We start from the raw sequence: 12661 nt of genomic DNA, 5'->3' as shown, positions 1-12661 counted from the left end.
AAATGGAGACCGAAATGCAGCCGGGGCTGCTGTTTCCAACCCCAAAAGTCACTGAGTTTATTTTTATTTTGTGTTCACATACAGGGCCCTCCATTTGCTAATCACTTTTCACCCCTCTTGGTCCAGGGGTGCCACTTTCGAATAAACATACATAAACTTTGTAAATATTACATAAGTGCTTTGTTATTAAATCATGTCATTTGTCAGACATTTATGAACTTCCTATTAAGTTTTACTGGTTGATGGTGTTATGATAGAGGGATTATTATTTAGTATTTGAATATCGTACACAATACATAATAAATGGTATGTAATGATACACAGTTCTCGGCAGAGGGCATGCGTTTGATTCCTGGCCAGGGTTGCATGAGGAAGGACATCGGTGTGAAAACTAAGCCAAAACCATTCACTGACTTGCTGTGGCCTCCCTTGATGGGGAAAAGTCCAAATTGAAAAATAAAAAACAAAATATTAAAAATTATTTATAATTATTAATATTAAAAAAACAAAAAATGGGAACAAAATTACAAAATAGTTTTTTAAATATTATTTTGTATAAAATACTTTTTTTAATTTCAAATGTAAAATAAAAAAAGACGAAAGTCCAGACTGCTGAAAAAAGTGCTGCTACTTCCCACAATTAGGCATACACTTGATAAATGTCTATTAATTATTACCCTAGGCAGTAAAATTGTTTCTAAGCACTATGTCAATGTTTCACGAAGGTCACTGTTAAGATTTAATTAATGCTTTATCAAACCTTAAATAAAAATAACAGTAATAAGTATTTTTACACGCTAGTTAATAGGCCAGCTGCCCTTATGAAATATTTATAATTGCATATAAATGAGTAATGAATTAGCTTGGCAACACTTAAATGTCGGTGAATGATTTGACTTCTGAAGTGACCAGTTAACTGCTAAAAGTCATTGAAGAACACCAGAACAGAAAACACAAGAATTGAGTGGAATGAGCCGCGTGTAGCATGCTGCTGACTCATTAGCTGCTGATAGGGGATTAATGCCACCCTCTGTCCTTCCCTGGGCACGCCAGTTGCCAACGCTGAGGTTGACGCAGCTGTTCCGGGGCAGCCGCCACGTCCCGTGCATTGAAGCAATGGAGCAAAGGAAAAAGGTCAAAAGTCAGCGGCATTTAGGCTAAAGGAGAGAACAGGTGACAGGGGGAGCCAACGGACGGATTTTTGTGTGGAGGTCGTTAGAGTGGAGCGTATGCGTTTGAAGCGTTTCATCACATATTACTACTTTCTGGCAAACATGTAAAGTCATGAAGGCGGCAATGAGCAACGGAGGGTCAAAGACAGAAGCCTCGTCTCCACTTGTATCTTTTGTGCGGCGTCCTAATGAGGCCCAGGACACACATAGGGTGTTAGAACAGGAAAGACAAGGCTTCATTTTCTCACCATTGGAATAATTAGGACATGAAAGGATTGTGTAGAAGGGTGTCACGTCCTCCTTTGAGTGGGCACTTTTATTGGTTGATGACAGGTGATCAATTGGACACATTGACACCAAACTTTTTACTAAGTAAATGATTTGAGTTCGGCACGGCGGGTGAGCGGTTAGCGCGCAGACCTCACAGCTAGGAGACCAGGGTTCAATTCCACCCTCGGCCATCTCTGTGTGGAGTTTGCATGTTCTCCCCGTGCATGCGTGGGTTTTCTCCGGGTACTCCGGTTTCCTCAAACATTTCCAAAAACATGCTAGGTTAATTGGCGACTCCAAATTGTCCATAGGTATGAATGTGAGTGTGAATGGTTGTTTGTCTATATGTGCCCTGTGATTGCCTGGCGACCAGTCCAGGGTGTACCCCGCGACCCTCGTGAGGAAAAAGCGGTAGAAAATGAATGAATGAATGAAGGATTTGAGTTCCTCAGTCATGCTCATATTATTAAATTTAAAATTGTTTCACTGTTTCATACTCATAATTATTATAATTTATTTACAGTGTTATTAAATTTAATATTAACTCATATTAACCAGTCCAAATCAGCTGGGATAGGCTCCAGCATACCGTACTGTACTGTACTGTAGTATAAACATAGGGAACCAAAACCTTAACTGTCATATACCAACATATAGTATATAAAATCCCAAGTAACTGTTTTGGCCCACATTCCCACATGCTCTTCTTCTTCAGACTGTGTGGGCCCCCGATGGACTGTCGTGGGCCTGCGGGGGTCGTGGCTCAGCTGCCCACCAGCGACAACTGCCCACGGAAGACAGCAGCGAGATGAAACGCAGAAGAAGTTTACGGTGGAGGAGGAGCATGTTTAAAGCATGAATAAAAGATTAACTGCTCTTTGCAACTTGACTGCTGTCAGTACGGTGACTAATTTAGCTGTACAGCTATGGTAGCTATCTATACCATCATGTCAGGTGACAGCTGGGTCATATGGCCAGGCCAGGTGGGACTTCACTGTAGAGCCTACAGTATGTACTGTGGGACTTTCACCCACTCACATTCCTCCATCCTCTTCTCCTCTTTTACAGGGTGGGGCCACGTTGGCACAGTTGGCAATGCACTTGACATATTTCTATGCACTGCATTGTTGAAATATCGCAGACAAGATTCACAGTTGCTTCCCCAAACAATGTCTTATCAGACAAAGCTCAGACTCATGATGTATTGTCTTTTCACTCTCTGTTTATAATAATATAATATAATAATAACGAATATTTATCATCAAGCAAGAGTATTGTTTATTTTATTTACCTATCAACAATAGGTCTAAAAGCTAATTAATTTGGTCTTCAACAAACGTGTAACTTTACGCGGGTCAAATATTCCACCACTGTTTCTCTCATATGTCCCACTTCCGGGGACATATTTAACAGACGGACTCAATGGTCCATCCTGTAATCGTAGCCCGTGATACATTTTGCAGCTGTTTTTACGTTTGTGTACGATGAGATACTAAGCAAAGACGTTTAACAGAAACATTAAATATTAGCCACATGATGGTGGAACTTCTTGGCGTTCTTTGAAAGACAACGACCCTTTTTACGAGTCAACAAAGGTCGACTTCCGGTAAGCTAACCTTTAACTGGAACTCGTTGTTGTGGCACAACAGTTAGCTTCTTTGTAAATGGCTTGGCGATGGGTACGTTGGTACAATTTCAACATTTATAATGTTTATAATGTTTTTTTTTTAGACAATGTTGCTGACAAAGTGTCGCCTGTCCAAAGCGCTACAGCTCACCCTGGCGGTCATTAAACCAGATGCAATGGCTCATCCCCTGATGGTGGAGGTACCAATCAATAACACGCGTTGTTTCTGTTTTAATTGATTTGTTGTAATTATACATACAGCATATACATAATTGATACAATAAATGTTTTTTTTAACAGGCGCTTCACCAAAGCATCCTGGATAACAACTTTGTCATTGTTCGACGCAAAGATCTAGTATGGAGAAGAGAAGATTCCGAGAGGTTTTATGCTGAACATTCAGGTGTGGTGACAACCTTTATATACGCACCCCTTTCAGAGTGGTGATCCATGTAGAATTATTGTAATGTTACATATTGTGGCTTTAACGTTTGTCATGCTCCATGTCAGGACGATTCTTCTATCAAAGACTTGTTGAGTTCATGTCAAGGTAAAAAAACAACAACATACAATTTATATACATACGCGTGCATTTCAATAATTTACAATACTGTGCAGAAGTAGTTTACAACATTGACACACTTTTGGCAGTTCTTCTCACAATGTGTTTTAATCAAGTTGCATGTGAACTTCGACCTTCTGAAAATCAGGCCAAATTTAATCTAAATGGTGAATTCCCAGATGTTTTTGGCATGATATACTGTAAATATGTTAATAACAAACGACCGCACTACTTAAAGCTTGTTTTGTCGCTGCAGTGGTCCCATGCGTGCGTACATTTTAGCCAGAGAGGACGCCATTCAGCACTGGCGGGAGCTGATGGGTCCGACCAAGGTGTTCCAAGCCAGATACACCTCACCGGGGTCTCTGCGGGCTCAGTTCGGACTCACGGACACACGAAACACGACTCACGGCTCAGGTGATTGGTTGTTTTTTTTTTGACTATACAAATATCCCAACTTCAATTCGTCTGTTCTGGGGTCAAACTGTTCTTCCACTCTCCTTTTCTATAGATTTTTTTTCGACTATAGAAAATATCGCAACTTCAATTCGTCTGTTCCGGGGTCAAACTGTTCTTCCACTCTCCTTTTCTATAGATTCCACAGAGTCTGCCCGACGAGAAATTGCTTTCTTCTTTCCAGACTTCCGTGTGGAGGAGTGGATGGAGATGGAGGAGCCCGGCTTCAGATCGGGACAGATACATTACGACCATCACAACCACATCCACACTCTCTCAGCAACGAGCTGACCCCAGGTCTGCTCAGACCTTTTAGTAGCTACTTAACTCGGATGTTAGTTACTGATACAAAAAAAAACAAGGACCTGTTTATGTTACTTTATTTTTTATTGTCATTAAAAAACACAGAAATCCAGACAGAACAAAGGACACAAGAGTACAAACGACACATGAAATCGTAACAAACACACTCCAGGCCAGGCTTCACTCTTAATAGTGCAATCTTCAAATGTCAGCATCCTGAGACATGTGCCCTTTTATCATTACGACAAAGTATTTATTTTTGAGTTTAATACACCGTTACAACCTTTCCCACTTAAAAGATTGTGCAAGTCATTAAATTGTATCCATTCACTTTTTGTTGTGATGATAGATTCGACATAGGGTATGATACAGCTCTTGTACTGGATCTGTCTATTCATCACAGTGGATGAAAAACAAAAAAACAATGGCCTTCATTCCCTGCTTTATTGTTATTTATCTCAGTCAAAATAAGTCAATTATTCTCCAAATAAACTCTGAAAGCATACTTTTTTGGCTGCACTACACTACAAAGTAAAACTGAGCACAATATATACAGTTCATATGTTTCAGTCGGGGGTGTCCATTAGTATAAACTTTCTCTACATTGTGCTACATTGTGTGTGTTTTTTTTTAAACAAATATTTAAACTTCTTTTTTTCTTGTATTATGACTTTATTCTCATAATTTGACTTTCTTATTGTAATATAAAACTTTCTTAATTATTTTAAAAATAAGACTTTGTTTTTTGCTCTTTCTTTCTCTTAACATTGTGACTTTACTCTTAATATTTCAGCTTTAATCTTTCTATTATTAATGGGTTTAAAAAAAAAACAAAAAAAAACCATTGTAAATGTCCCTTGGGCTGCAGTTTGGACACCCTTCAGCTAAGTGAATACCGAATATAGGATATTATATTACATATGTGTATATTCTGATTTATTATGACAACATAACAAGTAACAACATAACAACACAAGTAAACATACTTGCAGTTTAGAAAATATTACAATTATAAGTTTATAATTGTAACAAAAATGATACGTATTTATAACAATATAATTATTTAAAATGTAAACAAAAATATTTTGACTTATAAATTTTCCATAAAAAGCACTATTTTCTGGGGTAAATTTCAGAATGTTTGGGCCATTTTGTTGAAGTCATTGAATGAATGGTCTATACAGCAGCTGCCCGCTAGGGGGTGTGCAGGAGCTACCGACTTCTCGTTTGGTCAGCTCTCACAGTGTCCATCATTGTCTATGGTTATTGCGAATATAAACATTTTTTTTTTACATCTTCTACGGCCAAAACACAGTATAACACAGCAACAATTCACTATGAAAATATACATTATTTCATAAAACAATCAATGAATGTAACAAACCTGTTTCTCATCTTGGTCATCGTTGTGTGCTTGCCAGGCCTTACTAGTTTTTGTCTTCTTTGGGTCCTACCAAAGCGCCCTCAAGTGTTGAGCGTGGCCACCTGTTTTACCGTTTCGGCAGTGGGTTTCATGACCTCGTAGGTGGTGAGCGACTTCTTGACCTTGCCGTTTTTGTCCACCTGGTGGATACTCTGCGTCACCGTGATGGTCACCTGCTTGGTGGACATGCGGTTGTCGTGCCATTTGGTCTTGTTTTTTTAGACGTCGTAGGGACAAAAGACAACACCGTGTCAAACTGCAGTAAGAGCGAGTTAAATGAAGTCACACTAGAGATTTTAGAAAATATCTGTAGATCGCACCTACGGATTTTAGAAAACAAAAAACGGCTATAACAGATTTTTTTTATTGTGTCACTTACAATTTCTTCAGTGTGTAGGACACTTCTGCGCTGCACCATCGTCCCAGGGGACTCCAGGTCCCCGTCCTCAGCCGAAGGCGCCAACATCTTCACAGGGCTCCCGGGTTTCACATCGCTGAGGCTGGCCTCCGACTTGGTCGAACAGACTTTGATGTACGCCTGAGCGGGCAGCGGCAGGCCGTCGACGTCCTCAAAGAAATCTGGAACTGTGATGGACGGCTGTATTAATCTAAGGAGCTCTTACATATGTAGGACAGCGTCTGATGAGATGAAAAGGTTGATCATGTGTTGCCATGGTACTGCTGTTTGATGTAGCCCCCTATTTAGTCATTCAGCTCCTTCAGGCCTCAAAGCGAGAGCCTCCACAATATAAGAGCGTGGGCAGTTGGATGCTGGGAGCTCAGGGAAGGCCCTACTCTGGCCTAAAGGGAAGGCTTGGATGAGTTTAGTGTGGAAGACCACTACCAAGAGATAACGCTGAACTCTTACCGGGACTGACCGTCTTCTCTGAGGTGAAGCAGGCCTCGGAGCTCTCCGAGGGGATGCTCTGAATGGACGACAGTGGGATGTCGGTGTCTGTGCTTGTCAGCCATGTGGACTCTGTCTCTTTGGTCCAGCTCTCCAAGTAGCGAGGCTCCAGAGCATCGGTCCTGCTCCCGCCGCAGCCCATGTCTTTACCGCCTTTTTCCTCGCAGTCTCGCCCTTTTGGCACAAGACGCTATCATTAGTCGGCTGGAGGTTGGAGACTCAACACGTGACTCAAAATGTTCAATATTTACTCACGAGGTGTCCTCATAAGACTTTGCTAGCCTTCAAATGCAGGTTGAGGGTTCCCCATCACACTTGGCTTGTTTGCATGCTAATACAATTCATGCTGGTTACACCTGGGACAACAATAACAGTTTTTTTTATTGTTTGTGTATCGTCTTTACATTATTTATTGTTGGTTGCTTTGAATGGGAAAAGAATAGTGCCATCTGGTGGTCAAGTATAGAAAATAAAGAGAGAATGCCTGTACAGTAGTCCATAACAACATTCATTCATTCATTTTCTACCGCTACCGAGAGGCGGGGTACACCCTGGACTGGTCGCCAGCCAATCACAGGGCACATAGAGACAAACAACCATTCACACTCACATTCATACCTATGGACAATTTGGAGTCGCCAATTAACCTAGCATGTTTTTAGAGTACCCGGAGAAAAACCACGCATGCACGGGGAGAACATGCAAACTCAACACAGAGATGGCAGAGGGTGGAATTGAACCCTGGTCTCATAGCTGTGAGGTCTGCGCGCTAACCACTAGATCGCCGTGCCGCCCCCCATAACAACATCTGTATCATAAAGGATGGCATTAGTTTATACTATCATCATAAATGTCATTTTCAATTGGACATTTTTGGTTCATGAAGAACAAATGTGTTGCTTTTTATGTAGCTTTGCCATTTTTTATTCCCATTCTAAAAAGTCTTGAAGATGAATATTCTCCGGCAAATGTCACCTACTTAAAAATAACATTAAAAATTAAAAAAAAATAATTTTCCAAATTATTCCCAGGAGCTCTTAAAGGGGTAGGTTTTTGGGTACTCACAAAAAAGGATAATAATGGTCATTTGTGACTGCTAATTAGCAATACGTTAATTAGCAGTGGTCCAAGTGTAATTTACTGGCAACTGTTGCTGGGACTATTCTGCTCGTAGCTATCAAGAGGGTGTAAAAGATTGAACCACAAAAACAAACTGTTCAATGCCAACCTATACGTCAGTGTCCAAGTGCACCGACACAAATGCCACGTCCGTAAATGCATCTTTTTAGTTGCAGGCCATGCTGACAAAAGAGCCGTGACAGCGTGACATCAGTGCGCATAAAACCTTCTTAATGGTGGCAGGCAACAGCCCCGTTCATCCCGGCACCACAGAAATGATGAAAATGATGACGATAGAGGCTTACTCATGATGGAGATTGTCTGTGTTGGTCTCTCCTCCCTTGCTCGATGCTCCTCCGTGTAGTCAGTCTGGCGCCCCCTCCTCCACTCACCATCTCACGTGTGATGATGATGATGACACTGCCCCCCCTTCCTCCGTCCCTGCCTCACATATTTTTGGTTGTATTTTAAAACATCTACTTTGTTCGCTCAGATCCTCATCTGTTGCTAGGTAACATAACACGCACCAACCAAAGTGTGTGTCAGTCCTAGCTAATAGATTTCTGACGTCACAAAAATATTTTAATTGATAATAAACTGCAAAATCGACATTCTTATAGTGTTACCGGGGGGTTACTTTTTCTTTAAAGTATAATAAATCTGCCAGTTTATACATACCAAACAATCACGAACTAATTAGCTATGTAGCTTTATATGCTAGCGGTGCCCATCTATTATGTCCCTTCAGGGATCCCGTAGCCTGTGCAGTGTGGCGTAAACAGACAGTATTGAGTGTAAAGGTTTTTAGAACGCTATTTTATTTATTATGAGTGTAAAGGTGACAATATGGGTGTTATTTTATATCTACGTGGGCTCAATACTGTTAAAAACCGTATTTAAAAAGTCACAAACAGATTTTTTTATGCTTCAGTTTATTTACTTAACACTCACTTATCGCTTCTCTGAGCCAAATAACCGCGATAAATGAGGGGCTACTTATTGCTCGTCGATTTATTTGTAGTTTTCAACAACTGTATGTTCCTTCATAAGGCTATAGAACATTTTAAAGCCAATAAACAGTAACTTCAACAATACTGGTCAGCGATTAAAGTGGTTTGTTGATTTCAATAAGTCTTTGGTACATTTATGAAACTAAAATTATGCATTTATATACATTTGTATTATTGTATGCAAAGTTGTATATCACCAAAAACTGCATTTACACAATTTTCCACAATATATTTCTGTATTTATTTTGCATTTGGGTGTGAAGCACTTTATGTGACAAATGTGCTTAAGTTAACTAACTTAGATTTCAGTTCCTAGTGATGATGCAGTGTAGTTCATTCCAGACTATACCCACAGTAACGTTATGCATGTGGAATATTATGCCCACAAGAGGGCAGCCGAATCCTTCCCTTTTACACATTTCAGTCTAACTATCCCACGACCACCACTACTGCAAATACAGTACTGCACAGTATCAATGCCATGTTTATTTACTTTTATCTAAATGTATGTATTTCATATGATGTGTCTTTGATTATATTCACATATTCAGTACACCCCCTTCCCATGTTTTCCTTGTGCTGCTACAGCTTCAATTATATAATGACAAGTTGCTGCAAGTAATAAGTGATGTGTGTTGCCAACAATGAAAAGCCTCAGCTATGCCAGTAATTCACTAATGGCATCACTTGCTTTACAAAGCAGAAAGTTGAATTGTGCAGCAGTAAACAGAAAGCATCGACACATTTTTTTTCTATGGAATATGTGGTCCATAAAGGCGTGCTGGGTTGAGTTTGTTGTGGAGATTGCACACTGGCAGCTGTGCCTGTGAACTCCTCCTTCTCTTTTCCGCCTCCGTCCAGATTCATTCCTAATGAATCTTGCTGGTGAAGACAGTATGGTCAATATGAGACCAGACAGCTTTGATTTGTATGTCCTGCACCAAGTCTGTCCAATCAGACAAGTAGGTCAATATGTCTTCCCCTTTACAGCTGCTATAAACGTGTAGTACGACCACACAGGTTCTTCATCATCTTCTGTCACATTTATTTATATAATTTTTTGCCTGGCATTACGTATGTCAGGATGGCCGAGCGGTCTAAGGCGCTACGTTCAGGTCGTAGTCTACTCTGTAGGCGTGGGTTCGAATCCCACTTCTGACAATAAACTTTTATCTTCAATCTAATTGCTATGTAAGAAGCGTTTCCGTCAATGGCAGTCTCTTGTTTAGACTCTAGGTGTCTCATAGTAACTGATAAAGCAGACAAAGTGTAATAGCTTCATTTACCTGAAGTACTGTGGCGTAAAAACAGCACGGTTTTAACTGAGCATGCGCGCTCCTGCTCGGTGGATACCAATTTTGTCAGACATGCAAAACCCGGCACAACACCGGCAAAAGGCGCCCAAACGTTTGTATTAATCCTGTCGCCATTACAAATGTTCACAAAGTTGGGAAATGTTGGACCAATCTCGTTCGCGGTTTCAACACCACGCGACCAATCCGCGTGTAGTATTCCGCCCTGTTCAACATTTGACCAATCACAGATGAGCACGAGGATCCATACGCGGAAGTGGGGAATCATTCCAATGGCGGTGCGTTTGAATTCAATGTTATGTCTAATTTGTTTTCACTTTTCACAGTTTATGTCGTGTAAAGATGATAGAAACAGATGGACAGCGTGACCAGCAATAAAATATCTGCTAAATGTTCTATGAAATGTGAAATTAGACTGTAAATGATCCAAGATTAATCAGCAAATTGTTTTTGTTGCAGCAGCCAGCATGTGTATGATGAGCATCCTTCTTTACCGAGGCCCAGGAAGTTAAGGTTCACTGACATCAATCACATATTCTTTTTTTTTTTTGGCAAAGTGGGTGCATCCTCTACGGACCCCCCAGTGACAATCTGACACCCTTTTTTTGTTGTTGTTCAGATTTGTGCCAGACAAATCTCTGGTGTCAATCCAACCTGTCCTGACATGACACTTTTTCATCAAAGCAAAGTGCCGAGCTGTGGTGGTGCTGAATGTAAGTGAGCGAAATGATTTGTTTGGGATTTGTTGTTTTTAGTGATAGCACATAAGTATTATGGTATAGCTTAAGGATACTATGACAATACAGTGTTTGTGTGATAATTGTTGGAAAACAAAATCATCCTGTGTGTAAAAATACACATTTGTGTCATATGTCTATTATAATAGTCTTGGGCATAGTAGTATAATACTACTGTCAGAGATATTTATGCAATATTTTGCAACAGATATTTTATAGCACCCCAATTTTTTTTCCTGATAGAATGACATAATGTGTTGTCTATTTCCTAAAACAAATGTGCGCATCAGCCTTATCAATTTTCAAACCGCAGCGAAAATGGCTCCCCTGTGACGGATTCCTGCAATTTCCCACACTTTTACAGGCCATTTACATAAACACGCAACATCAATCTTTAGCTCTCTTCAATTGATAATATTTAAAATTCTGGCCGTGACGACCGCAGCCTTTGCATTTTTGCGTTCCTTCTCTTATCCTCCTAAACACACAACTCTAATCCTATCAAAGACAGGATGGGAGGTGGAGGGGAATATTCCAGAAAGGGAATTAGTGGGAGTTCATGAAGTGAGAGAGAGAGAGAATTAGTATTCATGGAAGTTCTGGGGATAGATGTTTAGTTGTAGGGGGATGCATGGAGACAACGTGAACTTGGATTGCTGACATTTATTTTATTATATAATTTTTATTGTTTTGTTAGCTTTTTAGTCACTTTAATGCTCAGGAGCAGGGCCACTGCTGCCTACATGGAGAACATGTAGCATGCGAAGGCCCCGCGATGCATGGGGAGACCCCATTTTGTGCAAAGGCACCGAGACAGAATAACAATAACCTTTTTGCATGTCTGGCTCTGTTGGTGTAAGGGTACAGCTGCTACTTTAACCGCCCTGGACTGAGTAGTTTTTTTTACTAGTTATGTTTAATTAAAAAAAATATATTTGAGTTAATTTTTGCACAAAAATCATTTATTGAACCATTTTTTTTCTCCATGAATTCATAAAATGTATCTAACTAAATCCTACTTCAAGTCAAGTTGCATATACAATAGGTATAAAAAACAGCATAGCAATCAATTGTCGCAAAAATAATATAATCAAAAAATGCAGCAGTTCATTTTATTGAAGTTATTGCCATATTTTTCACGCAAATTTGTATGACGATGCTTAAACCAATTGCTTTCTGGAGATGGGGTCATTATTTACAATACATATATAAGCTATTGGCTCATCTGATGTATGGCTTCTTTGTCAGCTAATGAAACACGGTGATGAATTATTCATGCTGTAAAACTCCCATGCGGCACCTTAATAATTAGAAGCCAGCTTTTCTTCAAGTTGTTCTAATTTGAGCACAGGAGCATGTTGGCGTGACAGGGAGGGAGCGCTGATGTGATGAAGGACGGGGTGACGTGAGGGTATCCCGCCGAAAAATTCTAATTTACCCGCGATGGGTCGAAGCTTTTTATCGAGTCAAATTGAGGAGCATCACACAATGCTTTCATCTGCTTTGTCCAAACTTGTGACGTGGCCTCTTCTGGAACCTTCTGCTTACCCTTGTTGCTTATTTAGCATGTGTGAGGAGGCGAGATAAGGCTGGCTGATTAGCACCCAACAAGGTCTTCTTCTGTGAACTTATGCCACTCGGTTTAAAAGTTTGCAAAGGAGTGGGGAATGAAAAGGTAACACTTAAAACTGCACCAAACTTGCTCTCGTCTGTTGTAGAGTTACATCATCACCTCTAAAGGATGTATAAATACGTCTCTCAT

The 12661-nt window shown here is 40.2% G+C and overlaps 2 protein-coding genes, 1 long non-coding RNA gene and 1 other non-coding gene across 4 annotated transcripts in view; 3 read left to right on the top strand and 1 right to left on the bottom strand.

Moving 5' to 3' along the window:
- Window positions 1-2842: 2842 nt before the first annotated feature.
- nme6 (NME/NM23 nucleoside diphosphate kinase 6) lies at window positions 2843-4882 on the top strand. The gene is made up of 6 exons (XM_058056785.1): window positions 2843-3048; window positions 3174-3269; window positions 3370-3472; window positions 3580-3619; window positions 3888-4048; window positions 4227-4882. The coding sequence occupies exons 2-6, from the start codon at window positions 3177-3179 to the stop codon at window positions 4376-4378; spliced, it is 549 nt and encodes a 182-aa protein (XP_057912768.1). The 5' UTR covers window positions 2843-3048; window positions 3174-3176; the 3' UTR covers window positions 4379-4882.
- baalcb (BAALC binder of MAP3K1 and KLF4 b) lies at window positions 4294-8258 on the bottom strand. The gene is made up of 5 exons (XM_058056784.1): window positions 8145-8258; window positions 6976-7076; window positions 6682-6894; window positions 6193-6398; window positions 4294-6022 (listed from the first exon to the last, which is right to left on the bottom strand). Exons 2-5 carry the CDS (start codon window positions 6986-6988, stop codon window positions 5855-5857), a joined length of 600 nt encoding a protein of 199 aa, XP_057912767.1. The 5' UTR covers window positions 6989-7076; window positions 8145-8258; the 3' UTR covers window positions 4294-5854.
- A 1669-nt stretch (window positions 8259-9927) lies between these two features.
- trnal-cag (transfer RNA leucine (anticodon CAG)) lies at window positions 9928-10010 on the top strand. The gene has a single exon. It is a non-coding gene; the product is annotated as a tRNA-Leu (tRNA).
- Window positions 10011-10304: 294 nt separating this feature from the next.
- The window catches only part of LOC131106813 (uncharacterized), a 29609-nt gene continuing 27252 nt past the window's right edge, over window positions 10305-12661 (top strand). Inside the window, exons 1-3 of the long non-coding RNA XR_009120143.1 lie at window positions 10305-10440; window positions 10622-10675; window positions 10782-10875. This is a non-coding gene — a long non-coding RNA (uncharacterized LOC131106813). The remainder of the gene's footprint in view (window positions 10441-10621; window positions 10676-10781; window positions 10876-12661) is intronic.

Source organism: Doryrhamphus excisus, chromosome 19, assembly GCF_030265055.1.
Source record: "Doryrhamphus excisus isolate RoL2022-K1 chromosome 19, RoL_Dexc_1.0, whole genome shotgun sequence".
Taxonomy (NCBI): Eukaryota; Metazoa; Chordata; class Actinopteri; order Syngnathiformes; family Syngnathidae; genus Doryrhamphus; species Doryrhamphus excisus.
The sequence above is the reverse complement of the archived record's forward strand: the minus strand, read 5'-3'. Positions and strand labels throughout refer to the sequence as shown.

What these genes read in the sequence shown, in the direction of transcription:
- nme6 (XM_058056785.1), top strand. Translation starts at nt 3,177, where the DNA reads ATGTTGCTGACAAAGTGTCGCCTGTCCAAAGCGCTACAGCTCACCCTG. An exon ending in CTCATCCCCTGATGGTGGAG is followed by an intron (nt 3,270 to 3,369) that starts GTACCAATCAAT and finishes TTTTTTTAACAG; the next exon opens with GCGCTTCACCAAAGCATCCT. An exon ending in CTTGTTGAGTTCATGTCAAG is followed by an intron (nt 3,620 to 3,887) that starts GTAAAAAAACAA and finishes TTGTCGCTGCAG; the next exon opens with TGGTCCCATGCGTGCGTACA.
- baalcb (XM_058056784.1), bottom strand. An exon ending in AGAGAAGACGGTCAGTCCCG is followed by an intron (nt 6,399 to 6,681) that starts GTAAGAGTTCAG and finishes CGTCCATCACAG; the next exon opens with TTCCAGATTTCTTTGAGGAC. An exon ending in TCCTACACACTGAAGAAATT is followed by an intron (nt 6,023 to 6,192) that starts GTAAGTGACACA and finishes TAAAAAAACAAG; the next exon opens with ACCAAATGGCACGACAACCG.